Here is a 17,405-nt window from a genome sequence, read left to right on the forward strand (position 1 = left end):
GGATTGGATGGGTTGTTACCAACATCTGGTGAGAAATTAATGTCAATATTGCCTTTAGAAATATATTTACTTAGTAAATTGGTGATGTCTTTAATACTTCACCCACTATAGGTGATAACTTCTAGGTCAGTGGGGAACCAACCAATGGCTAAAATGGGGGCCTTTTTCCCTTTTTTGCTTGGAGTAGCATTACACATGTGTTACTTCATTCATTATGGGGTGTTTAAAGATATTTGAGCCAATGACATGGCTTGAGAGTGGTAGTTGTGCATGCACGCTAACTCTCTATTCAAAGAGTGGACCTCCGTGAGTCTAGAAGCCATCACACATGTCCTCCTACCAAGCAAACCTTTTAAATTAATGGTTCTAGTTCTATTTTTTATCGAAAGCGTATTTTACGTACATTTCTAGAATCGGTCACGTGTTGCGTTCTACGTTGTGTTCTTACCTTTTGCGCCGTTTGTGTATCATGAACAGATAAATTAACGCTATGATAAGAATCAGCAATAGCACGCCGGCCACCACCACTCCAATGATCATTGGTAATTGTTGATTGATAGGTTCTGTGTATTCTGTAAAACAATTAGGGGTCATTGTATAAAATTAAGACAAAATTATGTAATAGTTAAAGTTAAATAAAGCATGACGTTGGGCACAACAGTAAGAAATTGGGCACTGGTTTGGCCAGCTAATGGCACAAATAACCACATGGCCTACAGGGCTGAGCAAGAAGAATGGCGATCTGGAACCCAGGCAGCATTGGAATAAGAAGTACAGGGTACTGGAAAAGTCAGTATAAGATATTTTACTATTTAAAAAAATACATAAAAAATTATATAAAAAAATATACATTTAAATTAAAGCTAAATATAAATTATATATATATATATATATATATATATATATATATATATATATATATATATATATATATATATATATATATATAAAAAACATACATACACTACAGTTCAAAAGTTTAGGGTCACTTAAATATTTCCTTATTTTTCAAAGAAAAGCCACATATGTTTTCAAAGAAGCTAACATTAAATTAAGCAGAAATCCCCTCTATACATTGTAATGCGGTAAATGACTATTCTAGCTGCAAACGTCTGGTTTTTAATGCAATATCTACATAGGTGTATAGAGGCCCATCTCCAACAACCACCACTCCAGTGTTCTAATGGTACATTGTGTTTGCTGTGTTAGAAGGCTAATGGATGTTTAGAAATCCCTTGAAAACCCTTGTGCAAGTATGCTAGCACAGCTGAAAACAGTTTTGCTGATTAGAGAAGCTATAAAACTGACCTTCCATTGAACTAGTTGAGAATCTGGAGCATTACATTTGTTGGTTGCAATAAACTCTCAAAATGGCGAGAAAAAGAGAACTTTCATGTGAAACTCGACAGTCTATTCTTGATCTTAGAAATGAAGGATATTCCATGCGAGAAATTGCCAAGAAACTGAAGATTTCCTGCAACGGTGTGCACTACTCCCTTCAGAGGAGAGCACAAACAGGCTGTAACCAGAGTAGAAAGAGAAGTGGGAGGCCGCGCTGCACAACTGAGCAACAAGACGTACATTACAGTCTCTAGTGTGAGAAATCCACGCCTCACAGGTCCTCAACTGGCAGCTTCATAAATAGTACCCGCAAAATGCCAGTGTCAACGTCTACAGTGAAGAGGAGACTTCGGGATGCCGGCCTTCAGGGCAAAGTGGCAAAGACAAAGCCATATCTGAGACTAGCTAATAAAAGGAAAAGATTAATATGGGCAAAAGAACACAGACATTGGACAGAGGAAGATTGGAAAAAAGTGTTATGGACAGACAGATTGAAGTTTGAGGTGTTTGGATCACACAGAAGAACATTTGTGAGACGCAGAACTACTGAAAAGATGCTGGAAGAGTGTCTGATGCCATCTGTCAAGCATGGTGGAGGTAATGTGATGGTCTGGGGTTGCTTTGATGCTGGTAAAGTGGGAGATTTGTACAAGGTAGAAGGTATTTTGAATAAGGAAGGCTATCACTCCATTTTGCAACGCCATGCCATACCCTGTGGACAGCGCTTGATTGGAGCCAATTTCATCCTACAACAGGACAATGACCCAAAGCTCCTCCAAATTATGCATGAGCTATTTAGGGAGGAAGCAGCAGCTGGTATCTATCTGTAATGGAGAGGCCGCCCCGTCACCAGACCTCAACCCTATAGAGGTGTTGTGGGAGCAGCTTGACCGTACGGTGCCAAAAGTGCCCATCAAGCCAATCCAACTTGTGGGGGGGGGGGGGAAGCATGGGGTGAAATATCTCCAGATTACCCCCGCAAATTAACAGCTAGAATGCCAAAGCTCTGCAAAGCTGGAATTGCTGCAAAGGAGCATTCTGTGCTGAAAGCAAAGTGTGAAGAGAAAATTATTATTACAAGTAACAATCATTATTTCTGATCTCGTCACTGTCTGGACGATATTCTCTATTCATTATCAACTCATTTGTAAATAAAAGTAGGATTTTTCATAGACAAAATTGTCTGGGTGACCACAAACTTTTGAATGGTAGTAATATATTATATGGTATATGGTAGTAATATATAATATATATTATATATATATATATATATATATCCATATTCATACATATATATACACAGTAATATATATATATATATATATATATATATAAATAAATAAATACATACATACATACAGACATATATATATATATATATATATATATATATATATATATATATATATATATATATATACACAGTTAGGTCCAGAAATCTTTGGACAGTGACACAATTTTGGCGAGTTGGGCTCTGCATGCCACCACATTGGATTTGAAATGAAACCTCTACAACAGAATTCAAGTGCAGATTGTAACGTTTAATTTGAAGGTTTGAACAAAAATATCTGATAGAAATTGTAGGAATTGTACACATTTCTTTACAAACACTCCACATTTTAGGAGGTCAAAAGTAATTGGACAAATAAACCAAACCCAAACAAAATATTTTTATTTTCAATATTTTGTTGCGAATCCTTTGGAGGCAATCACTGCCTTAAGTCTGGAACCCATGGACATCACCAAACGCTGGGTTTCCTCCTTCTTAATGCTTTGCCAGGCCTTTACAGCCGCAGCCTTCAGGTCTTGCTTGTTTGTGGGTCTTTCCGTCTTAAGTCTGGATTTGAGCAAGTGAAATGCATGCTCAATTGGGTTAAGATCTGGTGATTGACTTGGACATTGCAGAATGTTCCACTTTTTTGCACTCATGAACTCCTGGGTAGCTTTGGCTGTATGCTTGGGGTCATTGTCCATCTGTACTATGAAGCGCCGTCCGATCAACTTTGCGGCATTTGGCTGAATCTGGGCTGAAAGTATATCCCGGTACACTTCAGAATTCATCCGGCTACTCTTGTCTGCTGTTATGTCATCAATAAACACAAGTGACCCAGTGCCATTGAAAGCCATGCATGCCCATGCCATCACGTTGCCTCCACCATGTTTTACAGAGGATGTGGTGTGCCTTGGATCATGTGCCGTTCCCTTTCTTCTCCAAACTTTTTTCTTGCCATCATTCTGGTACAGGTTGATCTTTGTCTCATCTGTCCATAGAATACTTTTCCAGAACTGAGCTGGCTTCATCAGGTGTTTTTCAGCAAATTTAACTCTGGCCTGTCTATTTTTGGAATTGATGAATGGTTTGCATCTAGATGTGAACCCTTTGTATTTACTTTCATGGAGTCTTCTCTTTACTGTTGACTTAGAGACAGATACACCTACTTCACTGAGAGTGTTCTGGACTTCAGTTGATGTTGTGAACGGGTTCTTCTTCACCAAAGAAAGTATGCGGCGATCATCCACCACTGTTGTCATCCGTGGACGCCCAGGCCTTTTTGAGTTCCCAAGCTCACCAGTCAATTCCTTTTTTCTCAGAATGTACCCGACTGTTGATTTTGCTACTCCAAGCATGTCTGCTATCTGTCTGATGGATTTTTTCTTTTTTTTCAGCCTCAGGATGTTCTGCTTCACCTCAATTGAGAGTTCCTTAGACCGCATGTTGTCTGGTCACAGCAACAGCTTCCAAATGCAAAACCACACACCTGTAATCAACCCCAGACCTTTTAACTACTTCATTGATTACAGGTTAACGAGGGAGACGCCTTCAGAGTTAATTGTAGCCCTTAGAGTCCCTTGTCCAATTACTTTTGGTCCCTTGAAAAAGAGGAGGCTATGCATTACAGAGCTATGATTCCTAAACCCTTTCTCCGATTTGGATGTGAAAACTCTCATATTGCAGCTGGGAGTGTGCACTTTCAGCCCATATTATATATATAATTGTATTTCTGAACATGTTTTTGTAAACAGCTAAAATAACAAAACTTGTGTCACTGTCCAAATATTTCTGGACCTAACTATATATAACATACATGTATATATAATAAATGTATGTTTAAGTAAAATATGCATGTGTATATATACACACACATTCACATACATACACACATATACATGTATATTATATATATATATATATATATATATATATATATATATATATATATATATATTCATATTCATGTATAGCTATCTACAGTGCCTACAAGTAGTATTCAACCCCCTGCAGATTTAGCAGGTTTACACATTCGGAATTAACTTGGCATTGTGACATTTGGACTGTAGATCAGCCTGGAAGTGTGAAATGCAGCAAAAAAGAATGTTATTTCTTTTTTTTTTTTTTTAAATTGTGAAAAGTTTATTCAGAGGGTCATTTATTATTCAACCCCTCAAACCACAAGAATTCTGTTTGGTTCCCCTAAAGTATTAAGAAGTATTTCAGGCACAAAGAACAATGAGCTTCACATGTTTGGATTAATTATCTCTTTTTCCAGCCTTTTCTGACTAATTAAGACCCTCCCCAAACTTGTGAACAGCACTCATACTTGGTCAACATGGGAAAGACAAAGGAGCATTCCAAGGCCATCAGAGACAAGATCGTGGAGGGTTACAAGGCTGGCAAGGGGTACAAAACCCTTTCCAAGGAGTTGGGCCTACCTGTCTCCACTGTTGGGAACATCATCCGGAAGTGGAAGGCTTATGGAACTACTGTTAGCCTTCCACGGCGAGGACAGCGTTTGAAAGTTTCCACCCGTGCCGAGGCCAGGCTTGTCCGAAGAGTCAAGGCCAACCTAAGGACAACAAGGAAGGAGCTCCAGGAAGATCTCATGGCAGTGGGGACATTGGTTTCAGTCAATACCATAAGTAACGTACTCCACCGCAATGGTCTCCGTTCCAGACGAGCCCGTAAGGTACCTTTACTTTCAAAGCGTCATGTCAAGGCTCGTCTACAGTTTGCTCATGATCACTTGGAGGACTCTGAGACAGACTGGTTCAAGGTTCTCTGGTCTGATGAGACCAAGATCGAGATCTTTGGTGCCAACCACACACGTGACGTTTGGAGACTGGATGGCACTGCATACGACCCCAAGAATACCATCCCTGCAGTCAAGCATGGTGGTGGCAGCATCATGCTGTGGGGCTGTTTCTCAGCCAAGGGGCCTGGCCATCTGGTCCGCATCCATGGGAAGATGGATAGCACGGCCTACCTGGAGATTTTGGCCAAGAACCTCTGCTCCTCCATCAAGGATCTTAAGATGGGTCGTCATTTCATCTTCCAACAAGACAACGACCCAAAGCACACAGCCAAGAAAACCAAGGCCTGGTTCAAGAGGGAAAAAATCAAGGTGTTGCAGTGGCCTAGTCAGTCTCCTGACCTTAACCCAATTGAAAACTTGTGGAAGGAGCTCAAGATTAAAGTCCACATGAGACACCCAAAGAACCTAGATAACTTGGAGAAGATCTGCATGGAGGAGTGGGCCAAGATAACTCCAGAGACCTGTGCCGGCCTGATCAGGTCTTATAAAAGACGATTATTAGCTGTTATTGCAAACAAGGGTTATTCCACAAAATATTAAACCTAGGGGTTGAATAATAATTGACCCACACTTTTATGTTGACAATTTATTAAAATTTAACTGAGCAACATAACTTGTTGGTTTGTAAGATTTATGCATCTGTTAATAAATCCTGCTCTTGTTTGAAGTTTGCAGGCTCTAAAGCTGGGGTCACACTAAACGAGAGCGACAGCGACGTCGCTGTTACGTCACCATTTTCTGTGACGTAGCAGCGACCTTGTAAGTCGCTGTTATGATCGCTACTTAGCTGTCAAACACAGCAGCCGAAGCAGCGATCATAACGACACGCGTCGCTGTGCTGCAACATGTGCAGAGAGCAGGGAGCCGCGCACACTGCTTAGCGCTGGCTCCTTGCTCTCCTAGCTACAGTACACATCGGGTTAATTACACGATGTGTACTGCAGCTAAATGTGCAGAGAGCAGGAGCCGGCGCTGGCAGCGTGAGAGCGGCGGAGGCTGGTAACGAAGGTAAATATCGGGTATCCACCTTGGTTACCCGATGTTTACCTTGGTTACAGCTTACCGCAGCTGCCAGACGCCGGCTCCTGCTCCCTGCTCGCTTCATTTCGTCGCTCTCTCGCTGTCACACACAGCGATCTGTGCGTCACAGCGGGAGAGCGACGACCAAAAAATGAAGCTGGACATTCAGCAACGAGCGGCGATCTCACAGCAGGGGCCAGCTCGTTGCTTGATGTCACACACAGCGACAGCGACGGGACGTTGCTGCAACGTCACAGAAAATGGTGACGTAGCAGCGACGTCGTTGTCGTTGTTGCTGTGTGTGACACCACCTTTACTTATTTGCATCTTATCAAACCTGCTAAATCTGCAGGGGGTTGAATACTACTTGTAGGCACTGTATATATATATATCTATATCTCGCTCTATCATATATATATATATATATATATATATAATATATTATATTATATATATATATATATCTGAAGGTGATATTGACAAAACAATTTCTTACCAGATGCCGGTAACAACATATCCAATCCACACAGCCAAAGAAATCAAATCCTAGAGGTCTATAAATTTAGTGATGTGTAATAATGAGAAATGACACGGGGAACAAGTATTGGACACGCTTAACTTAATTAAAACTTTCTATAAAAAAAGTCTGACACCTCGTCTGGAGAAAATAGGGGCATGCATTGCTCTGATGGGATTTTGGCCCATTCTTCCACACAAACATTCTTCACATCCTGCAGGTCCCGGCTCCTTCTATGAACTCTGAGCTTTGTTCCTTCCATACATTTTCTTTTGGATTCAGCTCCAGTGATCGGCTCGGCCATTCTAGCAGATTTATTTTCTTTCTATGAAACCATTAAAAGTTTCCTTGGCTGTGTGTTTGGCATCAGTTTCTAGCTAAAATGTCCACCCTCGCGTCATATTCATCATCCTTGTAGATGCCATCAAATTTTTATCAAGCATGTCTCTGTACATTTGTCCATTCATATTTCCTTCAATTATATAATATATAAAGTTTGCCAGTGCCGTATACTGAAAAAATGCCCTACACCATGATGTTCCCTCCTCCACACTTCACTGTTGTTGGTGCTTTTGGGGTGATTTGCCTTTTGGCTTCCAAGCTTGGTGGGTATTATGGCATTCAAAGTGTTTGATGTTGGTCTCATCTGACCAGACTATATTCTCCCAGTATTTCACAGACTTGTCTATATATTGTTGAGCAAACTTTAAAAGCTCTTGAATCTGCTTTTTGTTCAATAATGGAGTCTTGCGTGGTGAGCGTGCATACAGGAGCGTGCATACAGGCCATAGAGAGTGAGTTTTGAGTGTTTTGTTTGAAACAATTGTACCTGCTGGTTTCAAGTCTTCCTGTAGCTCTCCCTCTCCACAGGTGGTGCTTGGCTCTTGGACAACTCTTCTGTTAATTCTTTTCACTCCTCTCTCTTAAACCGTGTGGGGGAACACTTGGTTGTGGCCGGTTTATGGTGAAATGATGTGTTTTCCACTTCCACATTATAACCCCAACCATGTTCACTGGAACCATCGGTAATTTAGAAATTATTGTGCAACCAATGGCATCAATTTGTTTTGCAACAACAAGGTTAGGAAGATCTTAAGTCAGCTCACTGGTTTTACCCATCATGAGATGTTTGTGCGTCACCTTGGTATAGAGAGCTTTTTCAGGCAAGTTGATATTATTCTTTACTAAGTGACATGATTGCTTTCTAATTACTGATAGATTTCAGCTGGTGTCCTGGCTTTCCATAGCTTTTTGCACCTCTCTTTCTTCATATGTTTAGTTCCTGTGTCATTTCTCATTATTATACATAACTCAATCTATGGTTTGACATCATTGTCATTGTGGATTGGATGGGTTGTTACAGATACCTGGTGAGAAATTCATGTCCATAGCATCTTTAGAAATATCTTCACTGCTACATACACACACACACACACACACACACACAGTATAATATATATATATATCTCAAACATATTTACCTGCAGTCACATTCACATATACAGAGGCAGTAGCGGTGCGGAGAGTCACTGTATTCTTTGCCACACACGTGTACTGTCCTTCATCCTTAGGTGCAGCATTATTAATAGTATATTTGCTTGTCTTTTCCTTTAAGTCTGAGCCACTGAATGTCCATTGATATTCAGGAGGTGGGACAGAATCAGCAGAACATGTTAATGTGATGGAGGATCCGGGCCTCACAAATGCTGCGCCGTCTGTTTTGTCTATTTGTGCTTTTTCTGGGCCATCTATAAAATAAAAAACAAAAATAAAAAAAAAAGCAGGTGTAATAAATACAGCATAGTAATTATATATATATATTATATATAAAAAATATATATAAAAAATATATATATAATTTGGGGTTGAGCTTTGCCAAAACGACATTGTTTGAGTCAAACACCTCTTTTTTAAGATCTTAGAGTGGCTTCTCAAGTCAAAAAGCCTTAAAGAGGACCAACCACCAGGATTTTCCTATATAAACTAAAGCGAATGCTACACTGGCACGGTCATGCTGATTCTAAACATACCTTTAGTGGTGAGATCGGATGTATACTTTCTGAAATACAGGCAAGCAAAGTTTGTGAAATGTACTGTTATTTGATAATAAGTGGCTTGAGTTTTGCTAGTTGTACCACCAGAGCAGCTGCCTCACCACCACCAGAGCAGGTGCCTCACCACCACCAGAGCTGCTGCCTCACCACCACCAGAGCAGCTGCCTCACCACCACCAGAGCAGCTGCCTCACCACCACCAGAGCAGGTGCCTCACCACCACCAGAGCTGCTGCCTCACCACCACCAGAGCAGCTGCCTCACCACCACCAGAGCAGCTGCCTCACCACCACCAGAGCAGCTGCCTCACCACCACCAGAGCTGCTGCCTCACCACCACCAGAGCTGCTGCCTCACCACCACCAGAGCTGCTGCCTCACCACCACCAGAGCTGCTGCCTCACCACCACCAGAGTTGCTGCCTCATCACCACCACCAGAGCCACGACCGGAGCTGCTGTAACGCTCAATGTACTGTCTCCTCCCCATTATCCTGTAGAATGTAAGCCACAAGGCCCGAGCCCTCTTCCCTCTATACCAGTCTGTCATTGTTAGTTTGTCTACTGTATTTTATATCTGTATTTTGTATTTAACCCTTTTGTCATGTTCACCATGAAATCAATGGTGCTCTACAAATAAATAATAAGAAGAATGTGTCCTGGCCCTTTTTGAAGTGACTTTCAAATCCAGAACTTAATGCCAATAAAGCAATGGAAAACATATAAGATATTGTATCCTTAAAATGCTGTTCCGAAAAATGCCTTCCGTTATAAATAGGAAACTTGGTCAAACCAGTACAGCTCTGATGGTTACTCACAGGCCACAGTCACTGTATACGGATCGCTGTTGCTGGTACTGACGATGTTCTGAGCTTCACACCGGTATTCTCCGGAGTCTCCTCGTTTAACACCGGAGAAGGTGAGAGTCTTGTTATCTCCAGATAGTTTGGCTCCAGATGGGACACCAGCACCATTCCTGGTCCACCTTATGGTCATAGCTTGTGCGGTGTTACATGTTAGAGTTAATGACCCATTTTCCTTGGGTTGGGTGGTGGACGCTGTGATTCTAGGTTTAGTAACCGGCTCTGTAAATAAAAGGAAGGAACATGGGGACAATTAAGTAATATAGACATAGTTTGCTTTATATTTATTTTGATCTAGCATTAGGATAAATAATAAATAACTACAACATTTATATTTTCATGCATTGTGATATTTACAACTTCTCAATGTAACCTGAGCAATTTTGGAAAAAATAGGAGTTTAGGAACTCAACGTTATAGGTGAGAGTGATAAGTTTTTCTTTCCCAATTAGGATAAAAAAAATATCTTGATACTTGAGAACCTCTAGACTTTCTCAAAACTCTTGAGCTAATGGTGCTCATGCACCCTACATATTGGTTATTATGAGGCTTGATTAGCCAATATCTATCCCTCTCTTGACCTCACCAAGAATTCATGTGATTCCAAGAGAAAGAGTGGAGTAAGCCACAGCCATACACTTCTCACACTGGCTTATATATTTGGAAGATATTTATTTCTTCTGAATTTTGGGAGGCCACCAGACACAATAGATAGTAGGTGTCATGGGTTTGTCACGCATGACAGACAGACAGTCCTGTAGTTTCTGGCTGTAGAAGGTTGCAGCATTTTGCTACATAAGCTGCTATCTGACTTTCCCTTTTTCCTGCTTGGGGTTTATCTCTTTTTCTTTAGGACCCTGCGGATTTCCTAATCTTCAGCACTTTTCTTTGTGCCTTTAAATACTATCATTCCCCCTTACTCTGTGCTGGTGATAGGTCAAATACACTTAAGTCTTCAGTGCAAGCAGTCGGCTTGTATTCATCTGGAGAAACTTTGTTGTTGTCGCAGTTCCTCTCCCTGAGTCATCTGGTGAAAAGTTGTTCCCACTGTGTGTTTTTTAGAACTTAGTGGGTTTGACTAAGCGCTCATCCCATCCGTTCCCTACCTAGGGCCTATTTCAGGGTCAGCCAAGGTCAAGTACCCAGCTCGGTGCATAGGTGCGGAACCAATCTAGGATGGTGAAGGAAGCCAGGGGCCTGTGGTAGGTTTTGTCAGGGTTCACCATCTCTGACTTTCCTAGAAACGGTTTCCATCCCCTTTCGCTTGGTACTTCACGTTACCTAGCGTGACAATAAGTCCCACCAATACTAGAAGCTTTCATCAAAATGTGTTTAATGGACCTTAAAAAGGAATGTTCAGCAAGGGGTTGTCCTCTTCATGAGTAATGGTCAAAACTTTGTGATATATGCATATGCGTAACTTTTTCTTATTACTGACGTTACGACTAGTAATGGGCGAATAGTAAGTATTTGTGTTTGGATAATTCTTACCGAATACAGAGTACTAGTCCAGAAATGAAGACAAAGTTTTCCAGCACAGGTCCAAAAATGGGTTAAAACTTGAAACTTTATTTCATGTCCATTAAAAAATTTCCATCAAGCAATCAGGAAAAAATACAGATAGGAGGACGCGTTTCGAACATTATAGTTCTTAATCTGTCTCTGAGACAGATTAAGAACTATAATTTTCGAAACGCGTCCTCCTATCTGTATTTTTTCCTGACTGCTTGATGGAAATTTTTTAATGGACATGAAATAAAGTTTCAAGTTTTAACCCATTTTTGGACCTGTGCTGGAAAACTTTGTCTTCGTTTCTGCCTGTGCTAGGAGGCTGCCTTCCTCCTTTCCTTGCACGGCCCGGATTTGATCTCAGATCAGGTGAGCGGGGTCTCCCCCCTTTTTCTAGAGTACTAGTCCAGTATTTGTCACAACAAAAAAAATGCTCAGCACTTGCTTAATGTTTGTTATTCGTGGCGAATACCAGAATAGTACTTTGGGATTCTTTCCGAATAATTTGAACACGAATAGTTACTATTCACCCATCTCTAGTAATGACCTTTTGATGCACTACTAATGTTATAAGATCTGGGTTAGGCCTAAGACACACGGCATGAAAATTGGAGCGAGTGGAATACGATAAATCCCTCCCTCCCCTCCTCAGTGACGGTCCGCCCCCCGCAGCTGTGGTCCGATCGCATGATTGAACCTCAGTCGCAGTGACACTTGCATGACACTCGGCTCCCGCTGTGCTGCCAGCATGAGCAGAGTGTCATGCGAGGATCGCAGTAGATAACTGTGTGGCCCCGGCCTTGTTCTGAGTAAATTTCTGAGGGTTGCTTATGTGAATTGACTTCTGTGTTGGATAGAAGTTCCCATAATATATTGTGACAGAGCTGTAACTGCACCCAACCCTGAGCCTTTTTGATCATACTGGGCTGTGTCAATCAGGGCAGGGAAAGGAAAGGGAAATAGACAAATGCCCAGGTGGAACTGGAAGATGGAGGTCGCCGTCCTATACCGATTGTCGACACCGCAAATAATTCCTTAAAGACGTCCATGTACACAGCTGCATTTAAATTTTCATTGAAGAATATTAGACCCTTCTTCTATGTACCCATAGATGTGCACCACGCATTCATTTTTGGATTTATATTCATGAAAAAAAAACAAGATATTTCAGATAACACAGCCATTCTTGCTACCATAGAGACTAAAGTAAAATAATATAGAAACATTTTTGCCATTCCACCCTCCTTCTCATATCATCCTTACACAGGATATCTCGGTTCTTCATCTACAGTGCGACTTCTATATTTCATCTTTTGTTTAAATAGACGAGGGGTCTTAAATGGAATAAATTCTTTTCTACTTTCTTCTTTTGTTGGAGTGTTTGTGAACGGCTCAGGCTTTGTTCTTTCTAGGTAGATTTAGGAAAACTTTTAGTGTTTTTTTTAGATGGGTTTGACCTAAAAATATCCTGTAAATTAAATCTGAGTAGTCTTATGGTCATCACACATTGGAAACTGAATTGAGCTAGAAGACACGATGACTTCATGGAAGAAGACAAACTGTCTACATACTTGTTGTCAGCAGTCCCAATTATTCCAGGACATTAATGACTAAAGCTAAAAAATTAGTATCGTTTATAAAAATACTGCCCAAAAATGGGATATTTGAGGGCATTCCTGGATGATTTTGAGTTTAGCTTATATAGATCATGATTTGGGACTTTAAAACATTGGGTGACTATTGGTAATGCAATAAAGTTAACACCAAATGAAAAAGCTACACTACATATGTCACACTAATCGGTTGGGGAGAAGGGGTGTAGCCTCACTGCACCCTGAACCAGGCTTTGCCGGAGAGGCATGTTTAATTGTCCACCCAGTCTTACCAGAGCTTCTGATAATGTCACCCATGGAGTATAATATGTCCGTATATAATGTGTCGCACATGCGATCAGACCACATTGATGAGGATTTGCATGTCATGGTCTTCTTCACAGAGCGGAAGCATGAGTATTGAATATTGGCTTCCTAACAATTACTATAATAAACCACAAGACAGACAGAAGCTCCTTACAAGAAGTCTGATGCACAACCAAAAAACACCACAAAAAGGAGGAAACACCGGGGTAACAATACAACGAAGGTGCCTGCTGCTATAGGGACAGGGGTGAGTGGGCACCTCTTGGACTCCCCTCAAGATGAGCTCCCTAGCCTCCCTATACAAATTCTTTCAACCTGTCGATGAGCAGGATACCTCAGTCCCTCAGCTGGCCCTAAACTCACCCTGTCTAGTGAGTAGGCCGACGAGTACACTAGACTCGCCACTCAACTAATAAACATGGAGGGAAAGGAAAGACAGACAGGGGGAATAAACAGAAGGATACAAAACACCAAACTAAACCAAAGCAAACGGACTTTATAGTAGCAGATGGATGGGCAAAGGAGAAAACCTCCTTCAACCTGGCTGGCCAGAGTAAAAATCAGCAGCAAGGACTGCTGGGAAAGCTCCATTATTTAACCTAAATGGGCGTGGACCCAAAGCAACAACAGCTCACTTGTCCTGCTCAGAGCTGCTGGCAAAAAAAACTGAAATTAAGTCATGAGACACCAAAGGAAAGGAAACCTTGCTTAAATGAGGGGACTAGAGGGGAGGCTCCAGTCTTAAAGATGTCACTGGTTTCAAAATAGCTGAGGGACGACCGTGACAAAAGGTGAGGTTGGACTTTGCTGACAATAGGCACCATGTACCACTTCAGGGAAGCTCCTGGATTGTTGCACTCCACCAAGAGCCTGAACGGTGCACAGCGAGAAGGTTGGTGTAGGAACCACAGGAAAGGTAACCTTTGTCATCCACCCTGAGCAACCAAGAGCTCCAAAACATCCCTAGACAGGTTATTTCACCCCGTGCGATGATCACATTCCTATCCCTGTCTCATCCTAATCACAGCCCTGTCTAGTGAGCAGGGCAACAGGAACACTAGTCCCACTCTATGATAAAGGCACAAAAGGTAAACAACAGACAAAGGTAAAAAGGAACTGCATGCACTTGGCATGCAACCAAAACAACAGGTGGGTAAAAAAAAAAAAAAAAAAAAGAGAAAGAAAGAAAGGGAAATAAATCAAAAAGGGAGAAAATAAATAGGAAGACACCAAACAAACTTCCCAGCTGCATCAAGTCCAAAGCAGCTCACACCTCACTGAGAACAAAGCTATCACTAGCAACTGCTAAAGACAAAAGTGCTGAGTACTTATAGCAGAGGGGATTGGAACACAAATAATAGGTTGGACATCTTGAGAAATATGAGGAAGCTTGACAAACAAGGTCATCTTTACCCCTTGTCACCTTTACTGTAGATCAAGCAGCCAACCACTAACAGTCTACCAGGGTCACTCACAGCTTCCCGACACTACATCCCCAGTCTCTTCTTCATACAACCCACCACTCCGTCCACATCGGCTCTCCCCCGCATCACTCATGGTGATATTTTAACAGCTTGTCTCCTTCTTGCCCATGTATGAAGAACTCTTGCAAACAGGGAACTGTCAGAAAGAAGGCCTGCTGTTCTTTCTGATCATGGGAAGGAGCTGCATCCTCTGCCTTCTGTCTCTGACAGTGCTTACAACATGGAGGGCAGAAGGCAGTGTAGATGAAGGCAGAGTAATGGTGGGGGAGAGATGTAAGAGGGAACGCCTGGGGAGCTAATGAAGCCGGGAGTGACATGAAGGAGGAGAGGAGCTGGATGCTGTTATTACCCAGAACACTGTAAAGTACTTCACACTATAAACAAGCAGATGTTTCACATTCAATTTTTTTTTTTTGTTAGGTTGATAGCTTAGACTTTTTGGGACAAAAGATGTCAGATATGTTTATTTTTTAATGTCTTTACTTTTCAAGGAAGAGGGGTGATTATTTAAAACCTTTATACATTATTTTATACTATTTAAAAAGTTTTTAAAATTTGTACTTTCATATGCAATCATTTGATCACTGTAGTATTGCAATATATAACAACATTGTGGATCTCCTCTGAAGCCCGGCCTGTGGCTGAGCTTCACAGGAGAACCAAAATTGCAACAGGGGATAGAAACAACATTATTTACCAATAATTTTGGAAAGATGCCAACAATTATGTTGAGCCCCTTTCTGGGGGTTTTGTGTGAAATTATTCCATTTTTCCTTTTTCTCTTTGTTTTTGTTTGTGTTGTTCCGATACACACAAATTAAATAAATATGTGTGTGTATGACAAAACATGTTTAATTGCAATAATTGTCTGGGTGAAACATGTCTGATGACTTTGCACTGGGGATTCTCAAATGTTAAGTCATCAGGATGCTGGCGCTACAGTCACTATTCCAGCTCTTTTCACCACCCTGAAACCTGAAACTAAGCGTCATCAGTGACACTCATTTCAGAGGCTTAGCTGGTGCCTGTTCTCTTCTGATTACTTTGCACTGGGGATTCTGAAACAGCATGTCATCAGGATGCTGCCGCTGCAGTCACTATTCTAGCTTCTTTTGCGACTTTGAAACAAAGCATCATCAGTGAGGTTCATTTCAGAGGCTTGGCTGGTCCCTGCTCTACTGAGCATGCGCTGGCAATTCTGACAAACACTCCATGCGCATGGTGCTATATTACTTTAAATGTGCACTGACACTGCGCTTCATTAACGAGTCTAAAGAGACATAACGAGATGGCAAGAGAGTGCACAGTCAGTGCACACTGTAAAGGAGAAAACACAAAAGTAGGAGCAACAGAAATCAGACCAGCACCTGACATGGACATCACTGACCCGAAACAGAACGTCATTGGAGACTCTAACCAAGAGGTTACCAACTTAATTAGGATTTCACCAGATCAGTGGCTGCGGCTCCTTGTCGTAGCACACAGAACATCACACAGCACCATGGTCCTTCCTGACAGCTATATATTTCATAATTACTGTCCGGCTGTTTAGACTGGATGATTCTAACATCAACCACAGCTTCTCATATCTACTCCACTTCTATCAAAAGCATAGACCTCCGAATCAGTGACAGCTCATCACAATGCTTGACAATGGTATTTCCAAACATTAACACACTAACTAAGGTGTTAATGCAAACCCCTAAACAATTGCTGAACTCTCCTTAACTACAACTCTCTTTTAACGGTAGGAAAGCAGTCCTTATACGGAATTGATCCTGGGCCAATCAGAAGCCAAACAACATGGTGCCTGAAAACAACTTTCCTTTATATGATTAAAGATGCACCCTTATCACAAATTGTATCCTCTTAACATATTGCATTATTTAGCACTGTCTACTTACAATGGCTCATTTTGCTCTTCAACCCAGTAAATTCTTCTCTTTTCTCTCATCTACGTAGAAACAGGAGGTCTCTTTTCCCTGCTTAAATAATTTCTCCCCTTCAACTCCTGACCTCGGCTGCTCCCTCCTGCTTTTGACTTTTGCAGTGATAATTCAGGCAGAGAAAAAAAAAGACACTTCCTGTTTCTACATGGAACTTAGGATTCAGCTAGTCAGTTTTTAATCACATGATGTCATAGACCTAATGGAAAACAGAAGAATTAATCTGGTAGAAGGCAAAATGATCAACTGTAAGTACATATTGCTATATTGTTACGAGTAACGGCCGCTTTACACGCTGCGATATCGGTACCGATATTGCTAGCGTGGGTACCCGCCCCCATCTGTTGTGCGACATGGGCAAATCGCTGCCCGTGCCGCACAACATCGCCCAGACCCGTCACACGTATTTGCCTCCTGGCAACGTCGCTGTGACCAGCGAACCGCCTCCTTTCTAAGGGGGCGGTTCGTTCAGCATCACAGCGACGTCAAAGCTGCGTCATTGAACTGCTGCCCAATAGAAGCGGAGGGGCGGAGATGAGCGGGACGTAACATCCCGCCCACCTCCTTCCTTCCGCATAGCGGCCGGGAGGCAGGTAAGGAGAGCCTCCTCGCTCCTGCGGTGTCACATGGAGCGATGTCTGTTGCCGCAGGAACGAGGAACAACTTC

General features: G+C 41.7%; 1 protein-coding gene across 1 annotated transcript in view; it reads right to left on the bottom strand.

The window, feature by feature from the left end:
• Positions 1-17,405, bottom strand: part of LOC142256768 (cell adhesion molecule CEACAM8-like) — a 90,985-nt gene that overhangs the window by 39,399 nt on the left and 34,181 nt on the right. Inside the window, exons 3-5 of the mRNA XM_075328660.1 lie at positions 9,836-10,102; positions 8,451-8,717; positions 449-572 (exon numbers count right to left, since the gene is read on the bottom strand). Of these exons, the coding sequence (XP_075184775.1) occupies positions 449-572; positions 8,451-8,717; positions 9,836-10,102 (658 nt within the window). The remainder of the gene's footprint in view (positions 1-448; positions 573-8,450; positions 8,718-9,835; positions 10,103-17,405) is intronic.

The sequence above is a fragment of the Anomaloglossus baeobatrachus genome, chromosome 11 (assembly GCF_048569485.1).
Source record: "Anomaloglossus baeobatrachus isolate aAnoBae1 chromosome 11, aAnoBae1.hap1, whole genome shotgun sequence".
Classification (NCBI taxonomy): domain Eukaryota; kingdom Metazoa; phylum Chordata; class Amphibia; order Anura; family Aromobatidae; genus Anomaloglossus; species Anomaloglossus baeobatrachus.